We start from the raw sequence: 23436 nt of genomic DNA, 5'->3' as shown, positions 1-23436 counted from the left end.
TCCAGACTGTGTAATTAAGTTGCAACTTGCACACAAAATGACAAAAAGGCGTGCATTTACCTGCATGTGTTCCCCAGCACGTAGGTTCCTTCTTAACCACCGAGCCTCACGTTTGTAGTCCTGACTCGTTGACCTCCTCTTAAAGCATATTTTGCTAAATATAGCCTTTCTGCAGAAGGATTGATGGTTTATTCCACTGAAGTCATTCATGAATTCACAGAGAACTGGAGATTAGACAGAAACATAGGATGAAAGTGCAGTTTGCTGCCTGCCCTGAGCACAAACAAAGGAACAGAAGACGGAACACAGGCATTCACCCACACCCGCACATGGTTAAATATAGGTGCTGCTTTTGGCCTGTAGAAACAGCTATTGCCTCATAATCCCTAAAGGAGTAAATTATTTTAGGTTGCTTATTGTTCAGCCAAGATACTCTGGCCCTTAATCAAAAACATGGGGATTTCTACATAGCAATAGCAGGTCTTTATAGGATCCTTGAAATACTCTTACAAATGCTGTAATCAGACAAATGTTTTCATACATTTTTGTCCTTTCTCTATGAAGACAAATGGCCTTTTACATTGTACTTCCTTATTGTACATGTTGTGGCATTCAAGGGTCTTTTTATTTTATTTTATTTTATTTTATTTTATTTGGGTGACTCTAGTATACTGATGGTGCAAATTGGTGGAAAATGGTGGAACAGTAAACACTCTCATCTAGACAATTGAACAGTGTCTTACCTGGACAGGTATTTGGAATAGCTTTCTGTAGGAGGTCTTCTTTATGCACCTTGTTGTACATTAATCATTGAAAGGAAAGTTATTTAAAAGCAGGTGTGATGAATCAGCTATCTTTATATAAAGTAACTAAATCAAATCAATGATCTGTGTGACCACCCTTTAAAATGCTGCCAAAGTACACTGGTCCACATTTCATGGTACTTGAACGAGATGGTTTGCTTAAAATCTTACTTTGTGTTATTATTTCTCTGTGTATGACGCCAGCTGGTTTTTTTTGTTTTTTTTTTGATAAAATCATTAGTTACTTTATTATCTCTTTTAAGAAAGCACAAATAAAGCTCCCTCTCATTTGCAGGCAGGAACATTTTCACACATACAGTAACAAATTGCTGACTTCGAAACAAGCAGTAACCAGACAGTTTCTCTTTTTCTATATATATCTCACAAAGTGAGAAAGTGATGTTTGCTTAGACATTAGTGAAGCTGTGAGTCATCAAGACAGGTTTTTGTTTTGTTTTGACCTGAGGGAGAAGAGACTGTTCCTGATACAGAGCTGCTGATTAGAGATGTGGACATATGTAGAATTCTTGTCTCACATGTCTGAGATATGACTGTGCAGTTATACATAGTTGTGCAATATCTTCTTTTTGCACATAAACATTACGTTATTTCTGGTTAATGTTGATGAGTGTTGCATGGCAATTTTCTTTTTTAAAAAATTAATTTATATCATTTAAATGATTGGCGTTTTTGTTTTTTGCTTTCTTTGAGCTGCATAATCAGTTAATTCTTTCCTAGTCTGATTTGATAGGGTGCTTCTGAGATGTAATTCCCTTACCTGTGTACATGCTAACTGCAGTAATATAATTTATCTAAGATTGTTAGTCTTGGGTTTTGGTTTTGCAGCATATTTGCAGGTGTTTCACATACTTTTGACACCGTAAAGTGCAGCTTTGTCTGCATAATAAAATACATTTAACGCACTGCTGTATGCAAAAATGAAAGAGTGCACACTGAATTATTTCGCATCAAGATTTTCATAATAGCAATGATAATGATAATGCCATTAACTCTCAGGTCCTGGCAGTCTGTCCTGACTTACGCAGGTTTTTCACCTCTGTAATTATTACCTCGCCATTGCAGATTAGATAGCTATCTAAGCCACACTTAAAAGTAGCAATGTGCAAGTATAAAACAGGAATGACTGCATTCATACTAAAGCAAAGATTGAAGTTACTTAGCAAAAAGGTGGACGGCCTGAATGTTTTTTTTCCCCATTAGTGTTTGGACCAGAAGCAAAGGTTGAAAACATTAACATTTTGGAGACCACCCATGACTTAATGTCTTACGAACATGAAATGTTTTGTCACACCAGTGCCTAACAGCACTTCTCTGTTCCTTTAGTCCTCAGCCAAGGAGCCATGCCAGACTAGTCAGACCAGTTTGGAAGGTGACCAGCCCCCGGACACCCCAAGCCCTACCACACCTTCTTCACCTGCACCAGTACCATTCCCCAGGAAGCTGAACCAGCCAGATACATCAACAGAGGAAGAACCAGGCTCCACCATGGCAGTCCCTGTACCCCTGCCACGGCAGAATGTCCATAAGAAAGATCCAGATGAGGTGGGAGACAAAATGGGTGAAATCCTTGAGAAATCAGAGTCTGAGAAATCTGAGAGTGAGTCCTCAACCAAGACTACCTTCTCAGACTCTGGTATTGAGGATGGGAAGAGTACACCCACACTTGAGGAGGAAAAGGTATTTTTTGAAAGTTGTTCTGCTCGTGTATATTTATGAAGTGGGATTATTTATTTATTTTTAGTATTAATACTAAAATCATTGTTCTAGGTTGCCGGAGACACCCCAGAGACAGAACAGCCACCATCTCTCTTTGATATGGAATCTGAGAGATCTGAGGAATGTACGATAAACTTTATAGGTTCAACAGAACCAGAGGTCCCCAAGATCCCAGCTAATGGAGAATTGCCAACTTCAAGTGGTGTTTCGATTCCTGTACCTTCGCCTGCATCTTCCTCTGCTCCCACCCAGGTAGCAAACGGCAGCCTAATAGAGGATTCCCCTGAGAAGAAACCAATGGGAGCAAACGCTGATCCTGGTTCATCTTATCTCAATGGAGGGATTATTGAGCAGTTGTCCTATTCAGGCAGCATGGCATCTGAGAGCATGGATTTGTCTGTCCACAGGGAGAACACATCCATTAGTGCACGGGTGAGCCAACACAGATCAAAGCTTTCTGTACTTAAAGGAATTTTCATATGATTCATTTACTCAAACTTTTTAAAATGCCAGAAAGGAATGGTCAGAGAAGATAGATCCCTCATTCTCTAAAGTGTTTTTGCAGAACATATCTTTATGGCAAAACCAGTGCTCAAGTGTTAAAGATGTACAGAGGGCAGCTCTGTAGGAAAACCCCTCCTGGGGGGAAAAAAAGAAGTGTTTCTTTGCACTCATAGCGGAACTGAAACAGCATTGTGTCGTTTTGGGGTGTGGGAGTTTGACACAGAATATTGCCTGTCTCCCATTAGGTTTGCACGCACATTGCACTTAGGGAAACTCAAAGTTTTACATTCATGAGGACTTAAGTAACTTTTTTTATTGACTGTGAGGTTTGCTGGGATTTATTTCTCAAGTTTGGACTGAATTGGTGACAAAGCATATTGGGGCATCTCCAAAATGACTATTTATTTGATTTACCAGCTTGAAAAAGGATATTAGGTTGTCTCTGCTTAAGAATCACCAAATCCATGTCTGACAGTCCTTGTAAGTGAGACGATTGGGAGGCTAGACGTTGGGAAAGAGAAGCCAAATATGCAACACTTTCAGTTCATCTAGACCAGTGGTGGCCTTTGTGTGGGCACAGTTCAGCATTCACTATTGTGAGTGGAAATTTCTATGCAGCCCATTGTCAGTGAGTTGCTTCTGGAGGCTTATGGACTGACCATGATTAAAATCCTATTAACTGGGTGTGGAGTCATGGCTGTTCGACATGTCAGGGTTTTTTTTTTTTTTAAATAATAGATTATTTACCAGACGAGTCTGCCTATAAGCTTTTTTCTTTTTATTATTTTCTTGGGTTTTTTTTGTTGTTTTTTTAATATGATTTCTATGTTTCTGCATGAGAGAATGAGTGCAAACATCAGTGTGCACATGCACTTATAAATCCATGTTGTGTGTGTGAGAGCTACATGTGTTTTTTTTCTTTTGTTTGTTTACTCTTTTTGTTTTTGTGTGAATGAAGAGTGACAGGGAGTCAGCACAGTCACAGATGAACTCAAACATAAACGCCACAGCTGAAATGCAGAGTGATGAATATATATCCTTTCATCTTGGTGTAAATGTGCGATTAATAACACACCAGAACACACAAGCACATAGACTTATTGTCATCGTTAGTGTGTCAGTTACGCAGAAAATGATTCAACAGTACTGAGCAGTGCAACATTAGCATCCGGTAGCTGCCAGCTATGACAGGAGCCTCACACAGATTCATATGGAGCGTGTTTGCTCAGCTGTGTTGGCTTCATGGGGAAGCTTTGTTATGGCGAACAGCAGTTTGTGCAAACCAAAATAATTCCCTCTGAGTGGGGAACACCTTCCTAGGGTCCTTTTGTGCTAATATATTTACTCTTTTTTTTCTTTTTTAAAATCTTCAGCCAATTGTTTTGTTTTCTTCGAACAAAATGGAGAAAAGACCAGAAATAAGCCGACAATACAAAAAGCAAACAAAAAAAAAACTGCTCGCCTACATCTAAGACAAGTACTTCAAACAAGAAAGTCCCTGTTACATTAAAAGATAAAACAAACTTAATTGTTTACATAAAATAATTCTGATTTACTTTTTGTAATAAAATCATTCTTTTTTTTTTTAATTTCAAGGCAGATCTGTATCATTCTCTCAAGAGGAAGAGTTGCGATAACTTCTTATTCACTATGTAACAGTGAAAGCAAAACTGTCATTAGCTTTTTGTTTTAGTTTTGTATTCATTTTTATTTTAATTGAAGCACAAATAACTTTGAGAGTATTGGGATTTTCTCTTACTGTCTTCATACCTTCTGTCTTGCGTTCACGCTCTTTAGTTCTCTGGTCTCATCTCCTCTTCATTATATATGAACTATTTATACACCAGGAAGTGACGACATTCAGAACTTCCCAGTGTTTGCTGAGTAAACCCTTTCATATCATTTTGCAAATATTGTCCCTGGAGGATGACTTGGACAGGGGACAAAGAAGGCGTAACTTCTCAGTTACACATGCTCCAGTTAACCGTGACAGTTTTGCATTGCAATTACAATACGCTATGGCTCATGCACTGACTGAAAGGAAATGTGTGTTTACATCATCGCACATTGTTTGGTTGAACTGCCTGATTTGTGCTTTTTGAGCTAGAGCAAACTTGAACAAACCTTCGTTGGCTAAGAAAAAGGTCATCTGCTCTGTGGGTGAATGTCTAGAAATGTCCTTTCGGACAATGTGAAGATCCACAAGTCTGGATAAAGAAGGCCTTTAACCAGTATTCTTGTTGAAGAAGGTTGAGAAGTCAAGTCACATGGTGCCATATTTGGTATACGATGTTGTTACTACCTCCATGGCGCTCTCCATTATGCTAACGGATCAGCATCTTGCTTCTTGTTACAGTAGAACCTGCCATACAGGATATTAGTGCCATGTAAACATACACACTGTCATACATACTTACTCAGCCTCTCCTTTAACAGATAAAGACTACACTACAGATGAACCTTGACACATTTGAAATATTTGAAGTTAATTCGTAGGAATTTGCATGAAAATAGTTTCTGTGAGTGATCTGAAGATTTTTTTTGGGGGGGGGGGGCGATATTGGGGTGTTTGTAGTTCCTTACAGTCACAGTACACAAGAGTCACAAAACAACTCTGTGACTAAATTATATTGCGGCTGATATAAGCACAGAGATTTTACAAGTAAAGTTGCAAATTGTTTTTCACACACAAAAAGAAAACCTGTCTATTGCGAGAGTCTAATTATGCTATGGAAGTGAAAGAATCTGGTAGTACTGACCTTTTAACTACTAAAAAAACAGCATTTAAACTCAAAGTACATGAAAAAAGGTTCAATTCTGAGTTTAAAACCAGGCTTTTCTGTGTTTTTGTCTACCTATCAGAACTTTTCAGATAAGACTCTGAGGCGGACCAGAAAGTTTGTTGTTGACGGTGTGGAGGTGAGTGTGACCACCTCCAAGATCATCAGTGACGATGAGAAGAAAGATGAGGAGATGAGATTCCTCAGGTATGTGGGTGATCTTATTATTCCCTGGTAGCTAAGCCATTTTTCATTCACTCTAAATGAGAGGCATGGACTCTTGTGTTCTCAGGACACAGTGAACACTGGATTGGGACTTATTTATTTTTGTTTTATGTTTTAGTTCTTACTATTTAAGTCATCCTGCTCTTTGGGAATTTAGTCCCTTGAGATTAGAACTGTTATTGGAAAAAGTGTAATTTGGTCTCTGGTCTGAGAGGAAAATTAAATTTCTGAAATTACTTATTCGTTAAGTCAAAGTTCAGGTGATCTGTATTTGGCATTTGAAACAACTGATTTCTGTACTTCCTCTGAAGCATAGTGAGTTCCTGTGTTTTACTCCTGCCATCTAGTGGTGGGACTATGATATTGCAACTATGGCTGCAGTAATATTTCGATATCATTCTTAGTTTAAATTTGGTGAAAATAATCTTCAGAAACTCGGTGCTGAACAAAAATTGCATCTTCTTTTGCTTCCATTGGGTTTGCACCATTCAGAGTGTTGTTAGTGGTCTGCCAGCATAAACATAGTTTTTATTATAAAGTAAGCTCAATTTATTCTACTCTCTTATTCATTACTTTTCTGCTGCCGTGGCCTGATCTAACCTGTGATAAAGTTCTAACCTGTAATTTAAGCACTTGTGTTATTTTGCTACCAGTTATAGTAGATCTTACCTGACATAGTTTCATTTATTTTAGGTGTCCTTAGCTACATACATACATACATACATACATACATACATACATTTGTTTTGTTTTTTTTGTAGGCGGCAGGAGCTGCGCGAGCTCCGTCTGTTGCAGAAGGAAGAGCAGCGAGCCCTGGCTGCTCTGAATGCCAAACTCGAAACACAAAGGGAACAAATACAAAGACGTTTTGACCAGGAGATGAATGTGAGTCACATTACTCTAACAGCTTTAACAACAGCATTTTCGTCTTTAGCTAAAACTTAGTCAGACAGTTGTTGCATTAATTCTATGGTCGTATGTATTTTTGTCACACTTAAATGTTTCAGGTCATCAAACAAATTTAAATAGTAGACAAATATACCATATGAAAGCACAAAATGAAGTTTCTAAATGAAGGTGTTTTATTATTAAGGGGGAAAAATGCAAACCTACATGGCCCTGTGTGTGGGGGGGGAAGTGATTGTTTACTAAACCTAATAACTGTTGAGCCACCCTTAGCATCAACAACAAAAATCAAGCATTTCCAATAACTAGCAGTGAGTCTTTTACAGTACTGTGGAGTAATCACCTTTGCAGAATTGTTGTAATTTTGCCACATTGCGGTTTTTGAGCATGAACCTCCTTTTAAAGGTCGTGCCACAGCATCTCAATCGGATTCAGACCAGAAATTTGACAAGACCACAACAAAGTCTTCAAGAAAAACAAGCTTTTTGTTTTTCCTAAGCCATTCAGAAGTGGACTTGCTGGTGTGTTTTGGATCATTGTTCTGCTGCAGAACCCAAGTGTGCTTCAGTTTGAGGTCACAAACAGATGGCCACACATGCTCCTTCAGGATGTTTTGGTAGACGGCAGAATTCATTCTGGTTCTGTTTACCACAGCAAGTCTTCCAAGTCCTGAGGCAGCAAAACGGCCCCAGACCGTCACACTATAATCATATATTACTGTTGGTAGGATGTAAAATGCTTTGTTGGTTTTATGCCAGATGTAATGGAACTCAAACCTTTTGTCTCGTCACTCCAGAGTATTTTCCAAAAAATGTGGTTAATCACAGTTAATCATGATTTAAGAAGGTCAAAGGGCAATTACTTTTTTACTTTTTCACACAGGACCAGGCAGGTTTGGATAACTTTTCTCCCTTAATAAATGAATGAAATCCTTTAAAACCTGCATTTTGTATTTACTTGGCTTATCTTTATCTAATATTAAAATTTGTTTGACGATCTGAAACATGTAAGTGTGACAAATATGCAAAACACTCTGAAATCGGGATGGTTTCAGTTGCAATAAACTTTTGAACTAGGAACATTTTCCTTGTTTGCCATCAGCTAAAATTATAATGTGCATATCTCCTGTTGGTGTGTCCTAGACCAAGAAGAAGCACTTTGATACAGAGCTGGAGAATCTGGAGAGGAACCAGAAGCAGGCAATTGAGAAAATGGAGGAAGAACACAAAGTTAAACTGAAAGAAGAAACCAGGCGTATCAAAGCAGAACAGGAACGAGACTATCACAAATTCCTGGACCAAATAAAACTAAAGAAAAAGGAGGTAAAGTGTGTGTGTGTGCACCTAAGCAAAATAACCAGTAATTATTTCACATATTCTTGCCTTTATTTAAGCCCACTTGATCTCAATAGGACATAAAGAAAGGGTGCAAGTCAAAGGAAGCTTTCAGTGCTCAACCTCGGCGACTGCACAGCTGTGTTGATTTTTGTATACCTTTCTGAAGTTCTGATGTCTGAGGTTTAATTACTGAAGTGTATTTTCTTTTTAGGTAAAACAATCTGTTGATAAGCTGCCCAGAAGTCAGCGTAAAGAAACCTTAAAACAGAAGATGAATTCCTTCCAAGAAATGAAGATGTCAGAGGTATGATGCTAGGTCATTTGTGCCATTTTGATGCATAATTACAGCTCAGTTAAAACAAATTTATTTTTTTTAAACTCTTAAATTTAGTATTATTTTTCAGTCTATATTGCTTTGGTGGTGCAAGTTGCTCAGTTTTGGAAATATTTACAATTGTGACGTGATCATAAAAAATATGTTGAATGCACTGGAGAAAGCTCCTTTTTCAGAAACAATGAACCTGGTTAAATGGCTGCTATATCTAAGAACTATTCTTTTGCTATCAAACTACTAACCAACTTTATCACTGCAAATAGAAGTATACATCTACCAGGAAATAGACTAGATGTAAACACTGATGGCATGCTTCTCAGTTGAGTTATGTTGGTTGCAGGCTTCTGGTAATTGGCATGTGTAGATTGTTTGAAGGGAAACGGCACCTGCATGAAACTGCTGATTTTTGTCTGATTATTCACCCACTCCTCAATTTCTCCTCCTTCTCCTTTGTTTAGGAAGAGAAATTCCTTGTAGCTCAGAAAAACTATCTGCACATCACACTGAGGAATATCATTTCCAACAACAAGAGAGAGATTGCAGACCTGGAGAGGGATTGTCTTAACAAGAAGCAAAGCCTAATCAGAGGTACAACATCCGTAAAGCAAACAGAATCACAGTAACAATTTCAGCTTTGTTTTCTTCATTTTGTGTTTATCCCATCCTTGCTGTAGTTACCATTTGATTTCATTCAGTGTCAACTTTTTAAATTTGATTAGAGCGTGAAAATACGATGTGGGACATGGAGCAGAAGAACCTTTATGAGAAACATCAGTTGGTGAAGCAGCAGATGAAAGATCAGTACTTCCTCCAGAGGCATCAGCTTCTCAAAAAGCATGAGAAGGTACACTAGTGGATATCATCTTGCCACAATAAGTTTGCACACACAACTTGGTAACACCTAAATCATGATTACATGACAAAATCAAGTTAACCAATTCTGTGTTGTTGTTTTTTCCTGCAGGAAAAGGAACAGATGCAGAGTTACAATCAGCGAATGGTTGAGATCCTGAAAACTAACCAGCAGCTGGAGAAGAGCCGACTGCCTAAGATTCAGCGCAGTGAGTCAAAGACTCGAATGACCATGTTCAAAAAGAGCCTTCGCATTACCTCATCGGGCAGTGCTGCAGAGGACAAGGAGAAGATCAAACTGGTGAGACAGAGGGGCTTTCTTACTCCATATTCACACATTCAGTTAACTATTTATTAACTTTCTCCATGCGTGGCTCTCCAGTTTTCTCAGCAGGAGGAGAAGCGGCAGAAGGCGGAGAGGCTGCATCAGCAGCAGAAGCACGAGAACCAGATGAGGGAGATGACTGGTCAGTGTGATAGCAATATCAGAGAGCTGCTGCAGCTACAGGTGAGTGAGGGCAAATTTAATAAAACATTTTTATTACAAATCTATTTGTAGTTTTTTTTTTTTTCCAAAGAATATAGAGGACACTTAATGAACATAATAACTAGCCCACATTGCTTAACAAGCACATTTTCTGCTGCAGAATGAAAAATGTCACCTGTTGATTGAGAATGAGACTCAGAGGCTCAAAATGTTGGATGAGCAACACAATTATATGATGAAGGACTGGAGGGAACAACTGAAGCCCAAAAAGAAGGTATGTTGTCTCCACTCACAATTTCTTACAAACAAAAATGTATTGGAGTCTATTTTGTGGCTCAGATACTCCCAAAATACTATCATCATAGTAATTTCTATATTTTTAAGAGCAGGCTTACTGGGAATTTTCATCAAAAACACACTGAAATGTGCTCGGTGTGAATTGAGATAAAGATAAAAAAATGCCCTTTTTCTTACTAAAGTTGTAATAAATGCAAACAATTGTAAAACATTTATGGTTACGGTATTTTTGCTCGGGTGTTTTGAGAGTGTTTTCATTCTGAGCTCCACTTTTCTGGTTCCAGGCTCATTCTTATAACATATTTTGCTGTAGCCATGCAATTCAATAAGCAAAGTAGTAGTTAAGTACTTAAATGTACAAGACACAATGTAATAACTGCTTTCCCAATCATATAACAGGAACGTTGATATATCAAATAATTCATGATTTTAGTGCTCTGTTTTCTACTTTGTTCACATTGCAAAAGTTTACATCTTTGTGAGGTAAACTTGTGCATTTTACATTCCCAGGCCCTTGAAGATGAACTGAATGCCAGGAAAAAGGAGCAGGAGGCTTTCTTCAGGATGAGTGAGAGTTCCGACTGTCCAAACCCCAGTTCTCCCAACAGAGTCTCCAAATTTATGCCGTATCAAGATGAGACTACCACATGAGAACAGATGCTGTGACATTACACAATATTATCTTCTGCCCACTAATGTATACACACCCACTGGTACCATTACCTGCTGGCCTTCTTTTTTTTTTCTCTTGCTTTACCAGTAATGGCAGAATACTGATCCTTCCATTAGGTTTCTTTATTGTTTTAGTAAATATTTATGTTTTTATTCATGTTCTGATGTGCGTCATTAGACACCCTGACATAATATCTACTCCCATACAGTGTTTGCTTTCTTTTTCTTTTCAAGCATGCTTCAGATTTCTCAATAATGTGATACAAAGGCCATTTATTGGGGTGAGCTGAAGATACCAAATTATCTGTTTTAATGATTAAATATTCAGAAAAACCACCTTATGATTAGGCAACAGGTTTTTTGTTTTTTTCCAAAGCACCCAGCCAGAGATCATTTTTTCCACGATAACAAGGAATGCTATAAATATTAACGACCTAGTAAATGAGTACTTGCTTACCTTAATTTTTCAAGGTTATCTTTCAAATAAGACCAAAAACTCCTCTAGAAATGTTTTGATTTACTGAATCTTTTTTTTTTTTTTTTTTTTTATTTCCTGTTCTCTGTGCCTTACTTTGCCTTTGCTGCCAAAGTTTGCCTTTATTTATTTTTACTCAAAGAACATTATACAGCTTACCCCTATATAGTTTTGATTTACTTTGTCTTTTAATCATGGAATGAAGGATGTGATGATTTTGTGTCTTTTTTGTTTTAAATGAGGGATAAGGCTGAATGCAATGTATCTTTGAATTTAATGGTTTCTTTTAAGATTTCGTTGTTAACTAATAAGGGAACTCAAGTTTTGTTGTTTTTTTTTCAGTATTGCTCAGTTATTTTTTCTGTTGTATCATTACTGTAGAAATCAGTCACACTGGATGGGAACTGACAAAGCCAGAGCTGTTTGGGGTTTTTTTTTTTTTTTTTTTTTGTTTTTCTTTCAGGATGTTATAGAGGGGAGTTAAATTTGAATTGTTATGCAACATGCAGTAAATGCTAACCAATGTGCAATATTATATGTTTTTGCTAAGCTTACAGAGGTTTATTTTTCTTAAACTTTGCCTTCCTTTGCACTGAGAGCAAGAATAACATGAAGAGCTTAAAACCAAAAATATATATGTTAACTTTTTTTGGGAGGTGAATAAAAGCCTTTGGTTAAGAGTGATTTAACCATTTTATAATTTTTAGGTATTCAATAGCAATAATTTAGGTTTTTACACAATAGTTCTTCACATCATTTTAAGGGGATGCAACAATTCAGTCTGCTGTAAGATGCCTCTAGCTGTTTAATTTTCTACTTAAAGTTTGCAGCTCAAAATCATCATTTCTTGAGCGAGGAGCGGTTTTATTGGAGCAGTTTGCATCAGCTAACTGCAGTTGGCCTGCAGATTTACACTGAATCAGGTCCACAATCAGGTACAGCTTAATCTCTCTTATATCAGAAGTATTTACATTTACAATTCTTTTCTTACCGTTTACTGGCTCTGTATCTCTGACTCTCTGCCTTAGTTTACATAACATTATTTGTGTGGAGGGACTGTATGAATAAATTTTTTTTCAGAAGGAACCACTGTTGTAAATAAATGCAGATTTTATAATTGCTGGATTGTTGTGGAGATTCTTTGTAACATGATACCACCTGTTCTACTGGAAAACGCATCAAGACTGTCAGATGATATAATTATTATTTTTTTTTTTTTAAACAGTTGGTTAAAAAAAGATTTGTGGGATTAAAAATCCAGTGTCAACTCCTCTATATATAAACACACACACAAGGAAAGGTTATTAAAAAGAAAGTATTGTGGAGAACGCAGGAGTGTGACTATATACAGGATGTTTTTATGTAACTTATGTTAGATAGTATAGCAAATTCAGTCATTCATTGCAGCAGTGCTAAAGCTGGAGGAACTGAAGCGAGAACATTCCAGTTTGTTACACTCACCACGCACTTCATTGGATACAAATGTTCAATTGCTTGTAAATCCAAATGTTTAATTAGCCAATCACATGGTAGCATATAATCTCCCATGCAACCATCTCTAGCATTTACAGAGTGGACAGAGGACAATATCCAGTGAGCGGCAGTACTCTGGGAGAAAATGCCCAGCTGATGCCAGAGGTGAGAGAATGGCCAGACTCCTTTGAGCTGATAGAGCAACAGTAGCTCAGACATGTAACCTTGAAACAAATAGGTTACTGCAGCAGAAGAGCACACCAGCTGAAAACAGAAAACTGAGGCTACAATTCACACAGATTTAGAAGATTGAAGGAACATTGTCTGCTGTAAGGAGTCTCAATTATGCTACAAAACTTGGTCTAAACACCACAAAATCATGGATCCATACTGTCTGACACATAGTGGTGAGGGTTTCTTGAACAGGAAAATCCCTCGACAATCACCAGATCTCAAATCAGTAGATGGCATTTTGGGAGATTCACATCACAGATGTGAAGCTGACAAATCTGAAGTATGACTGATGTTACCATGTCGACACAGATCAAAATCTCTGAGAATTTATGCAATGAAGAATTTAAGCAGTTCTGAAGGAACTACAACCCAAATAAATCAAACGCTAAACACTGAGTGGAAGCAGTGGGGCATCTGAAGTGAAAAATCACAAAACTTTTATTGACTTAAAGCAAAAGCAGATACACTGTAATGAAAACACATAGCAAAAAGGTAAACAGTTTACAATACTGAAATAACCCCTATACACTTGCCTTGCATTGTACTTCTGTCCTTTCCCTTTAGGATTTCACTTTAGGATTTTTTTTTTTTAAAGTTGGTAACATACTTTGGTATGATTGGAAGATGGTATAACATTATAGCAACTACAAGCAGAACAGAATTAGTGTTATAAAGCTTGCAGCCTTGTCTAATTATCTTCATAACTATGAACAGATTTATTTTTTTAGTGTCAGACAATTGGTACTTTGTAAACACTTGAGATATGGACCAATTGTTAGATTACCAGCCAGTTGTTTCCCCAAACCTTTCCTTAATTACTTAAATCCTATCATCAACCAAATCAACAACCAAATACCTTCTTGAAACTTTCTTCTTCTAACCCTTTGATCAGCACAGAGGGGGATAAAATAGATGGAACATCAAAAAAAAGTGACAATAGTTAAGATATGACTCATTTCTGTACAATAAAAAATAATTTGTTTCACCGACCATACTTGAGACCAGTCAAGCGTCAATGTAAAACATTATTCTTATACAACGGTCATACTTTGTTATCGGAGCACCACACTTCGGTTACGAACAGATTGTACATTTACAATACTGTAAATCATTGCACAAATGACTGTAGGTATTCAATTGCTATGTCAGATAGGCAGATGTGCTCTGCCGTTCACATTTTGCAAATCCCACTGATGGCTCTGAGAACAGTTATGTTAAAATACTTTGATATATAGACCCTTCTTGCCTTCTCAGTTTGGATAATATAGCCTCTTTGCTACAGTGAGGATAACACAAATAAAGAAAGCAGTCTGAAAATGGCTTATAAAACTAAATGCACCGTGGCATTCTCCCCTTTCTTTCAGTGTGTGCAAACCTTAAACTTCAGCTGAAATGACTGAAAGTGCACATCTGTTACAATTCGTTGCAACATTAATTATGCAGTCAGAATAAAAGCAATACAACACGGAAACGCTAATATGCACGTCTCCAAGGTAACAAACAGCACTGGGCAAAGAGATAACCAACTATTAGCGCTTGAAAGTTCAGATGTAGTCAATGAACTCCCCCAGTGAGTTAATTTAAACGTCTACTCTGTACTCTTGCAATGTATAATGCGATTCTTGATTTTATAGTAAAATGACTCCAAGACTCCAACAAGGACTATGTCTACCATTGCATACCATTTAATAAGCGCTGAAGCACTTCGCATATAATATTGAGGCACCATATATTAAAAGGCAAGGGTGTAGATACATTTACTGCTCTTCTAGTTTCTAGCCCGAGAAATGGCGAGACTGACACGGTGACTAACATACGGCAGCAAAGGCAAGATAATTTTTTTTTTTTTTAACCTAAGATTTCATATATAGTTGACATAAAACAAAAAAAGTAAACATTACAAAACCCAACAAGGTCATGTGTTATTGCTGGTTCAGTTGGTAGGTAAAATATTTGTATAAAAATGAAACAAAACAAAATGTGTCAATAAAAAAAATGTACCTATAAATTAAAAAAAAACAAAAAAACAGGCTAAGTAGCAAGAAATTAGTGAGATCTTGTTCATTTAGATCATTAAGTTACTTATATGTTCATATGGCGATGTGTGCGAGCACATTTACTTCCTAAGGTTTCTTGCTCAGGTAATTCGAGGGGATCCAGCTCTCGACTTCTTCTCCTACGTTTTTACAGAACCACCAGCCACTGCTGTTTTTTTCCAGAACCTCAAACACTGTGCCCACCTTGAAGCTGGATGTTTGCTCATCCCCTTCAAAGTCTGCCACAGCAAGATACAGCTCATCCTTGCTGGGCTCCTTGAGTAAAGGTGGAAGCCTATCCTTGGGTGGCCCAGGCTTCAGCTGGGGCTTTGGAGGAATTGGGACTTTATTCACCTTGGGCTCTTCCTTCTCTTTGCTTGCTGGTGCCTGAAACCCTTTGGGTTTTGGGGGAGGTGGTCTGCTGAGCTGTGGTGGTCCAGCCTTGGGAACGTCCTGGGTTTCTTTAAGAGTTGGTGGAGATTTAAGTTCAGTTGGACTTGATGGATCAGTTTTCTTTGGAGGGGGTGGTCTTTTTGGAACCGTGGCCGGCGGTCTCTGAGGGGGTTCCTTGTGGGGAGGCACTGCTGGTTTTGCAAGAGGCGATGAGCTCTCCTGGCCATGACCACTGATGTGTTTTGGTGGAAGTTTTGGCTCATTAGAATACTTACCGTTATTCAGAGGTGGGATGCTCACTGGAGGAGAGCTAGGGGGTGAACTTGTGTGGGAACTATTTACTGCTGGCGAGGCGTCATTCTGATGGTTCACCTCTGTTGAGCTAGCATCTGCCGGCTTAGATGGTCTCAACTTGCTTCTCAAGTTGGTGATGTCTACTTTGTTCTCCCCTGGGGGATCTGGCTTGGCAGCTGTAACGGGTTTAGGTCGGACCACTGGCTTTGCCTTCATAAACACAGCTGGGCCCGGTGCCTCGGTTTTCTCCTCCTGTGATTCTGGCTTGGGTTTTGGTGGCTGTTTAGGCACAGGTTTCAGATTAAACTTCTTCACCTCTTTGGCAGAGATCTTGTGGCCACATTCAAGACCCATCTCATTTCGAAGGTGAAGAGCTTTGCTCTTTTCATCTTTCTTGGTCTCTGGGGGTTTGTCTGATTTGAAGGGGGGAGGTTTAGGTGTAACCAGTGGCACGATGACCCCAGGAGCTGGGGGTTTTGGAGGCAAAGGTTTGGAGTTATCTGACCTCGATTTCTCTGCTACCTCCAATTCAAAGCTCTTATTAATAGACTCTCTTCGAGGCGGCAGAGCAGGTTTCTCCTCAGCGGGAGGTGCAGTTGGGGCTGGGGGCAAAGGCCCAGAGAAAGAGGGCCCCTTGCTGGCATTGGACTTCCAATCTCTGAGCTTAGGGCGCGTAGAGGACTCAGAGGCTGCATTTGGCTCATCTGGTAAAGGCTTGGACCAGTTGTCATCTGTACCTGAAACATTCGAACAACCACCATCCTCCAGCCTCAGCTTCTCCATCTCATTGGGCAACGGGGCGAGGAAATTGGGTCGCAAGGCATTGCTGGTCTTCTTGTACTTGTCAATAAAAGTGGCAGGTGCCCAGCCTTCTTTGTCATCGATCTGGATGTACCACCAACCACTTGCATTCTTTTCAATCACCTAGAATGTATCAATGTAGTTTAAACCAAATGTTAGTGAAAAACCATTTTTCTTAATTCAGAGGAGCAAAACTTTAGGCCGTGTCTAACCCACCTCAACTTTGACTCCAGCTTGGAAGCTGATTCCATCAGGGATGGTGGTCTGAAAGTCTGCTATGGTGTAGAACTCTTCCTCAACTTGGGGAGCGACGGGTGGCTTGGGTAAGTTTGTACCACGTGGCTGTGGGATGTGAGAGGGCACACATAAAGGTTGCACTGGTGAAAACCTTATTTATTTATTTATTTATTAAGCCACTGAAAGCTATCTTCAGATATACAGAATCACCACTGGGTATATTCTTACAATGGTGAGATCTCTGCGTGGAGGAGGTCTGTGTCTTGATCCCACTTCTGCAAAAAACAAAACAAAATCACACTAGTAGCTCGCAGCCCAACTGAAAACTAGCAATATGTGTTCTGGGAAATTGTTACACGTCTCCATTCAGGTTTTCTCCACTGGCATAATAAATATTTTGACTGTCATTAGGTAAAACTGTATTATTTGGCACATTGTTGCTTTGCCAGAAAAAAGGTTTTAGTCACTTGTGTGCAAGCTTATCTTTGCAAAGCTTTTGCATGCTTTGGTTGCTTTAATATTTTAAAACTAAATCTCAGAGGCACTGTTTTGTTAAATTCACTTACTGATTTTGTTGTTCTCAGAGAAAACCGAGAGCCTGTTTTCCTTCTGGCTATTCTCTCGGTTTTCTCTAGCGGCGTTGTTTTGCTGGATTTGTTTAGAAAGCCCATCTAGGTCATTTGTACTGGCATGAGGAGGAGCGCCTGCTGACTGCTTCTGCATGTCAGCCTTCTTCAGGTAGGACGCTGGGGCCCAGCCCTCACGGCCTTGGTACCTAAATGGAGGAGAGATGGACAGTTAGTGGCTGATATATAATGAACATAAAGCTGGACGAAAACAAAAAAATTGGACCTTCCTGCAGTCTGTACAGTAACATGCATTAGCATTTTCATTCCTATTACCACCATTATCAACAATGTACTAAGAAGTATTTGAACATATTGCACTGTATTACAAAAATGTGGCTGTTGCTACCTGATCTTCCACCAGCCTTCCAAGTTCTTCTGAATAACCTCAACAATCATGCCTTTCTCCAGGTCGATCTCATCCTGGTCTCTGGCCGAGTACGGGTAAATCACTGAATACTTCTCTTCTGAACGTGGAAAAAGGAAATATTGTTACGTGTATCAGAACACGTTATCAGTTCACAGTTAGGGTGCCACAAATAAACGCATAATGTAGGCTGGGTACGTATAGCACATAATGACACACTTAAACTACAATGGCCTAAAGTATTTATCCCCAGAGAGCTGATTCTGGTCATCTGGATGCAGCGTTTTCAGTGGATGAAACATTTTGTCACTTAACCAAGTGACTGGAAAAGAGTCAACTGTCTGGGATTTCCATTACCTGGATCTGTTTTTTTTTTTGTTTTTTTTAAACTTTTCTCAATGTGAAACTGAATCAAAGATGACAGTAAAAGTTACAGCATTTTAAAAAAATTAATTCAAGTAATAATGCAACCAGTCTAAAATAAAATAAAGCGTTCAAAAGGATTTAATAGGAGTGAATGCCATCTTTGTTATTCCCACTCGCCTCTAATGGCAGTACTGGCAGTCGACCTAGGTTAATGGGTGTGATCTCCAAGTAAAAGTGTGTTGCCAGTGACACACTGCCAACAAAGCTGAAAGTGGAGCTTGTTGTGCCACTGCTAACGACTGGCACAACAAGCTCTAACTTCACATATTTACGCAGAAGCAAGCACTGGGTGGTTGGATGTTGAGCTGCCTTTTGAGACCAACTTTTTCCTCAACAGACTTTAAATTAAACCTTCTCTTTTTAAGACTGAACACAGAAGGAAATGAGGAATTTTGCTTCTGACCAAAACTTCAAAAACACCAGACACAGACTATCATCCTTTTTTCCCACAAAGTTGGCAAAGATTCTTGTTAGGGCAAAAACGACAGGAACTTCTTTCTGATTAACAGAAACTGCTCAGCAATTTAATATTGAGATTTCAGATGAGATACTGTGGTTGCTATAGGCACACATTAGTTTTACCTGTTATAACTTATCTAGTGAGGCAAGGCTTGAGCAACATCTTGTGGAGTGAAAATGTAAGACACAAAAACGCACACACAGGACAAACTTGTTACAACATCAAACACAGCCTTGTCTATTGTCAACACCATTTCTACTACTATTACATACTACACACAGTGAACAATCACGCGTTTATTAATGCTGGTTAAATTGTTCTAGTCGTTTATTTGATATATAAATAAATATATATTTTTATCATATATATTATTTATAACAAATACATTTATACACAAATATGCAGTTCACTTTGCATGCGAGGATTTATTTACATGCTGAGGTCACTCATGCAACATTTCTTCATGCGCACACATGGACAAACATGCACACAGTTTTATATGCGTGTGTGTACACACACACACACACACACACACACACACACACACACACACACACACACACACACACACACACACACACACACACACACACACACACACACACACACACACACACACACACACACACGCATATATTCATTATAGGGGGAAAAGAAAGGCGTGCGCTCCACCTTGCCCAAAGCCTGTGCTGAATAGATCCCCTAAAGTTCTGCGACGACCCATATGCCTTGGCAGTGACCAGAATCTCCGTGGCACTGACATCCCAGCACAGTAATTGGGGCAAAATAGGAAGTGAACATTACAAATGCAATCTGGAGGATATTTTCATCCTAAAACACTTTCGGTATTGATGGATCTATGGGGAAATAATTGGTATTTTTATTTACTTGAACTGACAAATAGTTCCTTCATCTAATGGTTAATAGGGATCTCTGGGGTGTTTTAAAATTTTTCTTATTAATGTGGCATTTTAAATTGAATGCTGATTAGCATAATGCTGTTTGTTGATTTTGTATTGTTCTCTTACGGAATAAAATCTGTGAATGTTTGAATCAAACAAACTCTCCAGACTTTGATAGGGCAGCCAGCCACCTCATACATCTCAGGCTTTTAAGATCTATAATTTGCATATTGGCAGAGCACCCTATTTTGAGATCCTGTCATTTACTGTACAATATTCCTTTCTTTAGCATATCCTTACCAGGGCTTTGGCAATGAAATTGTAATTTTTTTCTACTGATCCTTTTGGATTTTCTTTTGCCAATTCTCTAGAATGCAAAACACACACAGAGTCTTAGCAGCAACAGTCTTCAACTCAAAAGTCAGTCTGACAAAATAGGTTTGCTTATTAACCATCAACAGAGTACTGAGTGAGTTACAGGAGTTAAACGGTGTGTAACAAAAGATGTGCCTCTGACGTGGTGTATTCTGCACTTCTGCACTGCACCCTAAACCTTTCCTTGTGGTAACATTGAATCTAAACAGTAGCACCCAAATGTAAAGCTTGATGTACCTTCTTCTCCTGGAAGACTGAAGTCATCAGGGTCATCCTGGGCCTCAAGGCAGGTGGCAGGGACCCAGCCCTGAGCATCTTCTGAACTCACAAACCACCACCCTAAACAGGCAGGAAAAACAAAACAAAACTGATATACAAGATACTGCACCTCATGCAATGCTTATTCAGTTAAGGGATTATATGCGTCAGTAAAACGCACGACTGATATTTGACTTGTTGCTGGGATTGTTGCAAAGCACCACCATATGTTGCTTTTTTTTTTTTAAGCATGCGTAACCTATAGTTTATGTGATGTATTACAATTATTCTTTTATTATGCATTACTATTAATCTTCTTGGGCAGCGGTCCCCAACCCCCAGGCGTTGTTTGGTACGAGAGAGTTGAGGCTCGGGTGTGAAATTTATGGTTTTCGGGGTTTTTATCGTTATTTTTTAAATGTTTTTATCCTTAACTTGGCTTCCCTGGTTCTTTTCCTGTATGTTATGAATAAATCTTTTTTTGGTACCAGTACTGGTTTTATTTTGTTGTATTTTATCCGTGATACCTTAAAAGCCAGTCCGTAAAAATATTGTCGGACATAAACCGGTCCGTGGCGCAAAAAAGGTTGGGGACCGCTGTTCTTGGGTGTACATGTTACCATTGCGGATATTCCGATATTTGAATGACTATTTGTTTTAGTAATTTGATTAATTAATTTAAAAAGTTAATAAATACCTATGATTTACAAAACAAGATGACATTACTGGCATACTCTGAGGTTTTTAAAATATATATTTTTATTAATATATCAACTGCTATTTCTCTTGAGTATTTTTAGCAAACCTATTTAACTCAACCTTAATAGCTGGCAACAGACCAAGTCCAGCAGTAGCAACAATCCCACAAACCCCCATAATGTTTCAAGTAATTGCATAGTTCCACATCAACACTTAACGTAACAGGTTAGCTGAACAGTGAAAGCAGCAATCTGCCACAATGAAAACATCAGAGAAATGTACAGAATATATGTTCTAATTCTGTATGAAACTTGCCAGACTCATTTTTCTCAATGACCTCCACCACCTGCCCCACATGCAGGCTTATCTCAGAGCTCTCCTGCTTCTCATAGTCTGTTACTGCCACATACTGGTCGAGTACAAGAGGGTCTGCTGAGGAGGAGTCTCCTATTAAGGGAAGAATAAAAAAAAAAATCATAACAGAAGTTTAGCACATCTTCTTTGATCTTTCTTAGGGGAGTCACGAATGAAATCTCAATAATGCGAGAAAAGCCTCCACTCAATATCTTTTGTTCTTCGCTGAAGAGCTCTGTTCATATGTGCATAATATCAAAGGACTGTCCATGAACTTGGAATTATAAGATTGCATCAGTGTGGGTTTAAGGTATTGACCTTTAAAGGTTTTGCATTTCATTGACCAAATGTAATATGACCTTTTAAAATGTCAGACTTTATATGGGCTTTGAATAACTTCACTAAAACCCAATTTAAGCAGGCCTTTACATAACAGCCAGAATTCAATTTTAGGCTAAGTGGGAGGAAAAAAAACTGCCTTTTGATGAAATGCCAAGAATAATTCCAAGGTCGCAATTTGTGCAAAAGCTATTAAGTAAAAAGTTTTTTTGTTAGAGGGGGCTTATGTACATTACTGAGATTCCCTCAGAGTCCAGACGGAGGAGGCAGTGTACGTGATTGGAAAGGAGCGTGAGGGGAAACAACGAGCTGAGAGAGAAATAAAGGAAGATTTGGAGAATGGGAGTGAAGGGGATGGATTGAAAAGCGTAGATGGTTAATTTATTTCTCACCATGACTGTGACATGTCTATAGAAACAAACCAGCATCATTAAGACCCACCACCAATGTTAGCGCTACATCACTAAAAAAATAAAGTAACAAATGAGGGCTCACAATATAATCACTGTTAAAAAAATGTATAAATAAAAACTCTAACAACTCTGCTTTTTCTATTGACGTTTGTTGTGTAAAAATGCACACACTAAAACTTGGCTGACTGATAAAATGCACGATGAAGGGACATTAGCATAAATTGCAGCATGCTAATCACTGAAGGTGCTATCAAACACATTCTAAAGTAATGCGTTTATGGCACACAAAAAGTTCAGATTTAAAATAACAAAATAATAATAACATTAAGTATGTACAGTAATTACAAAATAGATTTTCTTGATCGGGCAGCTTAAAAATACGTTAACATTAGCCTCCTTCAGTGAGCAGCAGCTAGCTAAGAAAATAATCTGATTAAAGCCAAATTTAGTACTGCTTAATCTGCAATTTCTCCATTATGCTAGTTAAAGATTTGAATATTAGTAATGCAAATTTCTCTAAAGCAGAACTGGAGGAACACTAGTCATTTTTAACACAAGCTATTTTCAACTATTCCCTTAGTCATTGTGTGTTTGAGTTCCACATTTTTTACTCCAGATGCCTTTCCAAACAAAACCTCAAACCTTTTTTTTTTCCTCCCAGGATCAAACCAAAGATCTCTGGCAAATTTGTAAATCACTACACTATGGCGCCACTAGCTAAACCAATTTAAGTCGGTTAGCGTAATTAGCTCACCTTAAACATAATATTTGATATATTTGAAACAGAGCCATATTTAAAAATGTAAATGACAAATTTATTAATTGTAATTTCTTAATTAATGACAATGGCATCCTGAAACATACTGGTATAAATTTTAAAGGATTCCTTTATAATATCAACTTCTTCGATCCTTTACATTTCAATGCATCTTTAAATCTAGTGATTAAAATATAATTTTTCTATTTCTAACTCCCTGATTCAATGTATTGCTGTTAGCATAACCAAGCTTACTATACAGGGTCATGCATTCATAGTAGAGCATAACTTTACTACCCTGTACCAACACAACATATATAAATAGAGCTGAGATATGACCCACACCAGTTCCAAAAGTCAATCACCAACAATTTATCATTAACAGAACCAATGCAAGCCCCAAGCCTCAACAGAGCCACATCCCACCTGCCCAGGCCAGGGAAGGAGAGGGGGGACGGGCCACTAACGACCCACTGGGGTTACACACACAGCACGACCAAGCATGACAGTGTGTTTACTACCTCGCTTTAGGAAAGTAGTTGCTCTCTCCACAAACCCTGAGGGAAAGGAAAATGAATGGAGA

General features: G+C 38.4%; 2 protein-coding genes across 6 annotated transcripts in view; one reads left to right on the top strand and one right to left on the bottom strand.

Annotated features, from left to right (window-relative positions):
* Positions 1 to 11859, top strand: part of stk10 (serine/threonine kinase 10) — a 37397-nt gene extending 25538 nt beyond the window's left edge. For both annotated transcript variants that reach the window (XM_080866241.1, XM_080866242.1), the window contains 12 exons: positions 2148 to 2501; positions 2592 to 2972; positions 5907 to 6031; positions 6811 to 6934; positions 8098 to 8277; positions 8504 to 8596; positions 9085 to 9214; positions 9346 to 9470; positions 9591 to 9779; positions 9861 to 9986; positions 10126 to 10239; positions 10773 to 11859. In XM_080866241.1, the coding sequence (XP_080722367.1) occupies positions 2148 to 2501; positions 2592 to 2972; positions 5907 to 6031; positions 6811 to 6934; positions 8098 to 8277; positions 8504 to 8596; positions 9085 to 9214; positions 9346 to 9470; positions 9591 to 9779; positions 9861 to 9986; positions 10126 to 10239; positions 10773 to 10913 (2082 nt within the window). In that variant the 3' untranslated portion in view covers positions 10914 to 11859. The remainder of the gene's footprint in view (positions 1 to 2147; positions 2502 to 2591; positions 2973 to 5906; positions 6032 to 6810; positions 6935 to 8097; positions 8278 to 8503; positions 8597 to 9084; positions 9215 to 9345; positions 9471 to 9590; positions 9780 to 9860; positions 9987 to 10125; positions 10240 to 10772) is intronic.
* A 1677-nt stretch (positions 11860 to 13536) lies between these two features.
* Positions 13537 to 23436, bottom strand: part of sh3pxd2b (SH3 and PX domains 2B) — a 33807-nt gene continuing 23907 nt past the window's right edge. The window contains exons 7-15 of one of the 4 annotated variants that reach the window (XM_080866243.1): positions 23375 to 23410; positions 21306 to 21437; positions 20271 to 20372; positions 19429 to 19512; positions 17853 to 17970; positions 17444 to 17652; positions 17106 to 17152; positions 16857 to 16982; positions 13537 to 16763 (exon numbers count right to left, since the gene is read on the bottom strand). In XM_080866243.1, the coding sequence (XP_080722369.1) occupies positions 15240 to 16763; positions 16857 to 16982; positions 17106 to 17152; positions 17444 to 17652; positions 17853 to 17970; positions 19429 to 19512; positions 20271 to 20372; positions 21306 to 21437; positions 23375 to 23410 (2378 nt within the window). In that variant the 3' untranslated portion in view covers positions 13537 to 15239. The remainder of the gene's footprint in view (positions 16764 to 16856; positions 16983 to 17105; positions 17153 to 17443; positions 17653 to 17852; positions 17971 to 19428; positions 19513 to 20270; positions 20373 to 21305; positions 21438 to 23374; positions 23411 to 23436) is intronic. The other 3 variants (XM_080866244.1, XM_080866245.1, XM_080866246.1) reach the window with 3 other exon arrangements.

This window comes from Rhamphochromis sp. 'chilingali', assembly GCF_963969265.1.
Source record: "Rhamphochromis sp. 'chilingali' genome assembly, chromosome: 19".
In the NCBI taxonomy this organism is placed as follows: Eukaryota; Metazoa; Chordata; class Actinopteri; order Cichliformes; family Cichlidae; genus Rhamphochromis; species Rhamphochromis sp. 'chilingali'.
Note: the sequence above shows the minus strand (reverse complement) of the source record. Positions and strands in the feature narration are given on the sequence as shown.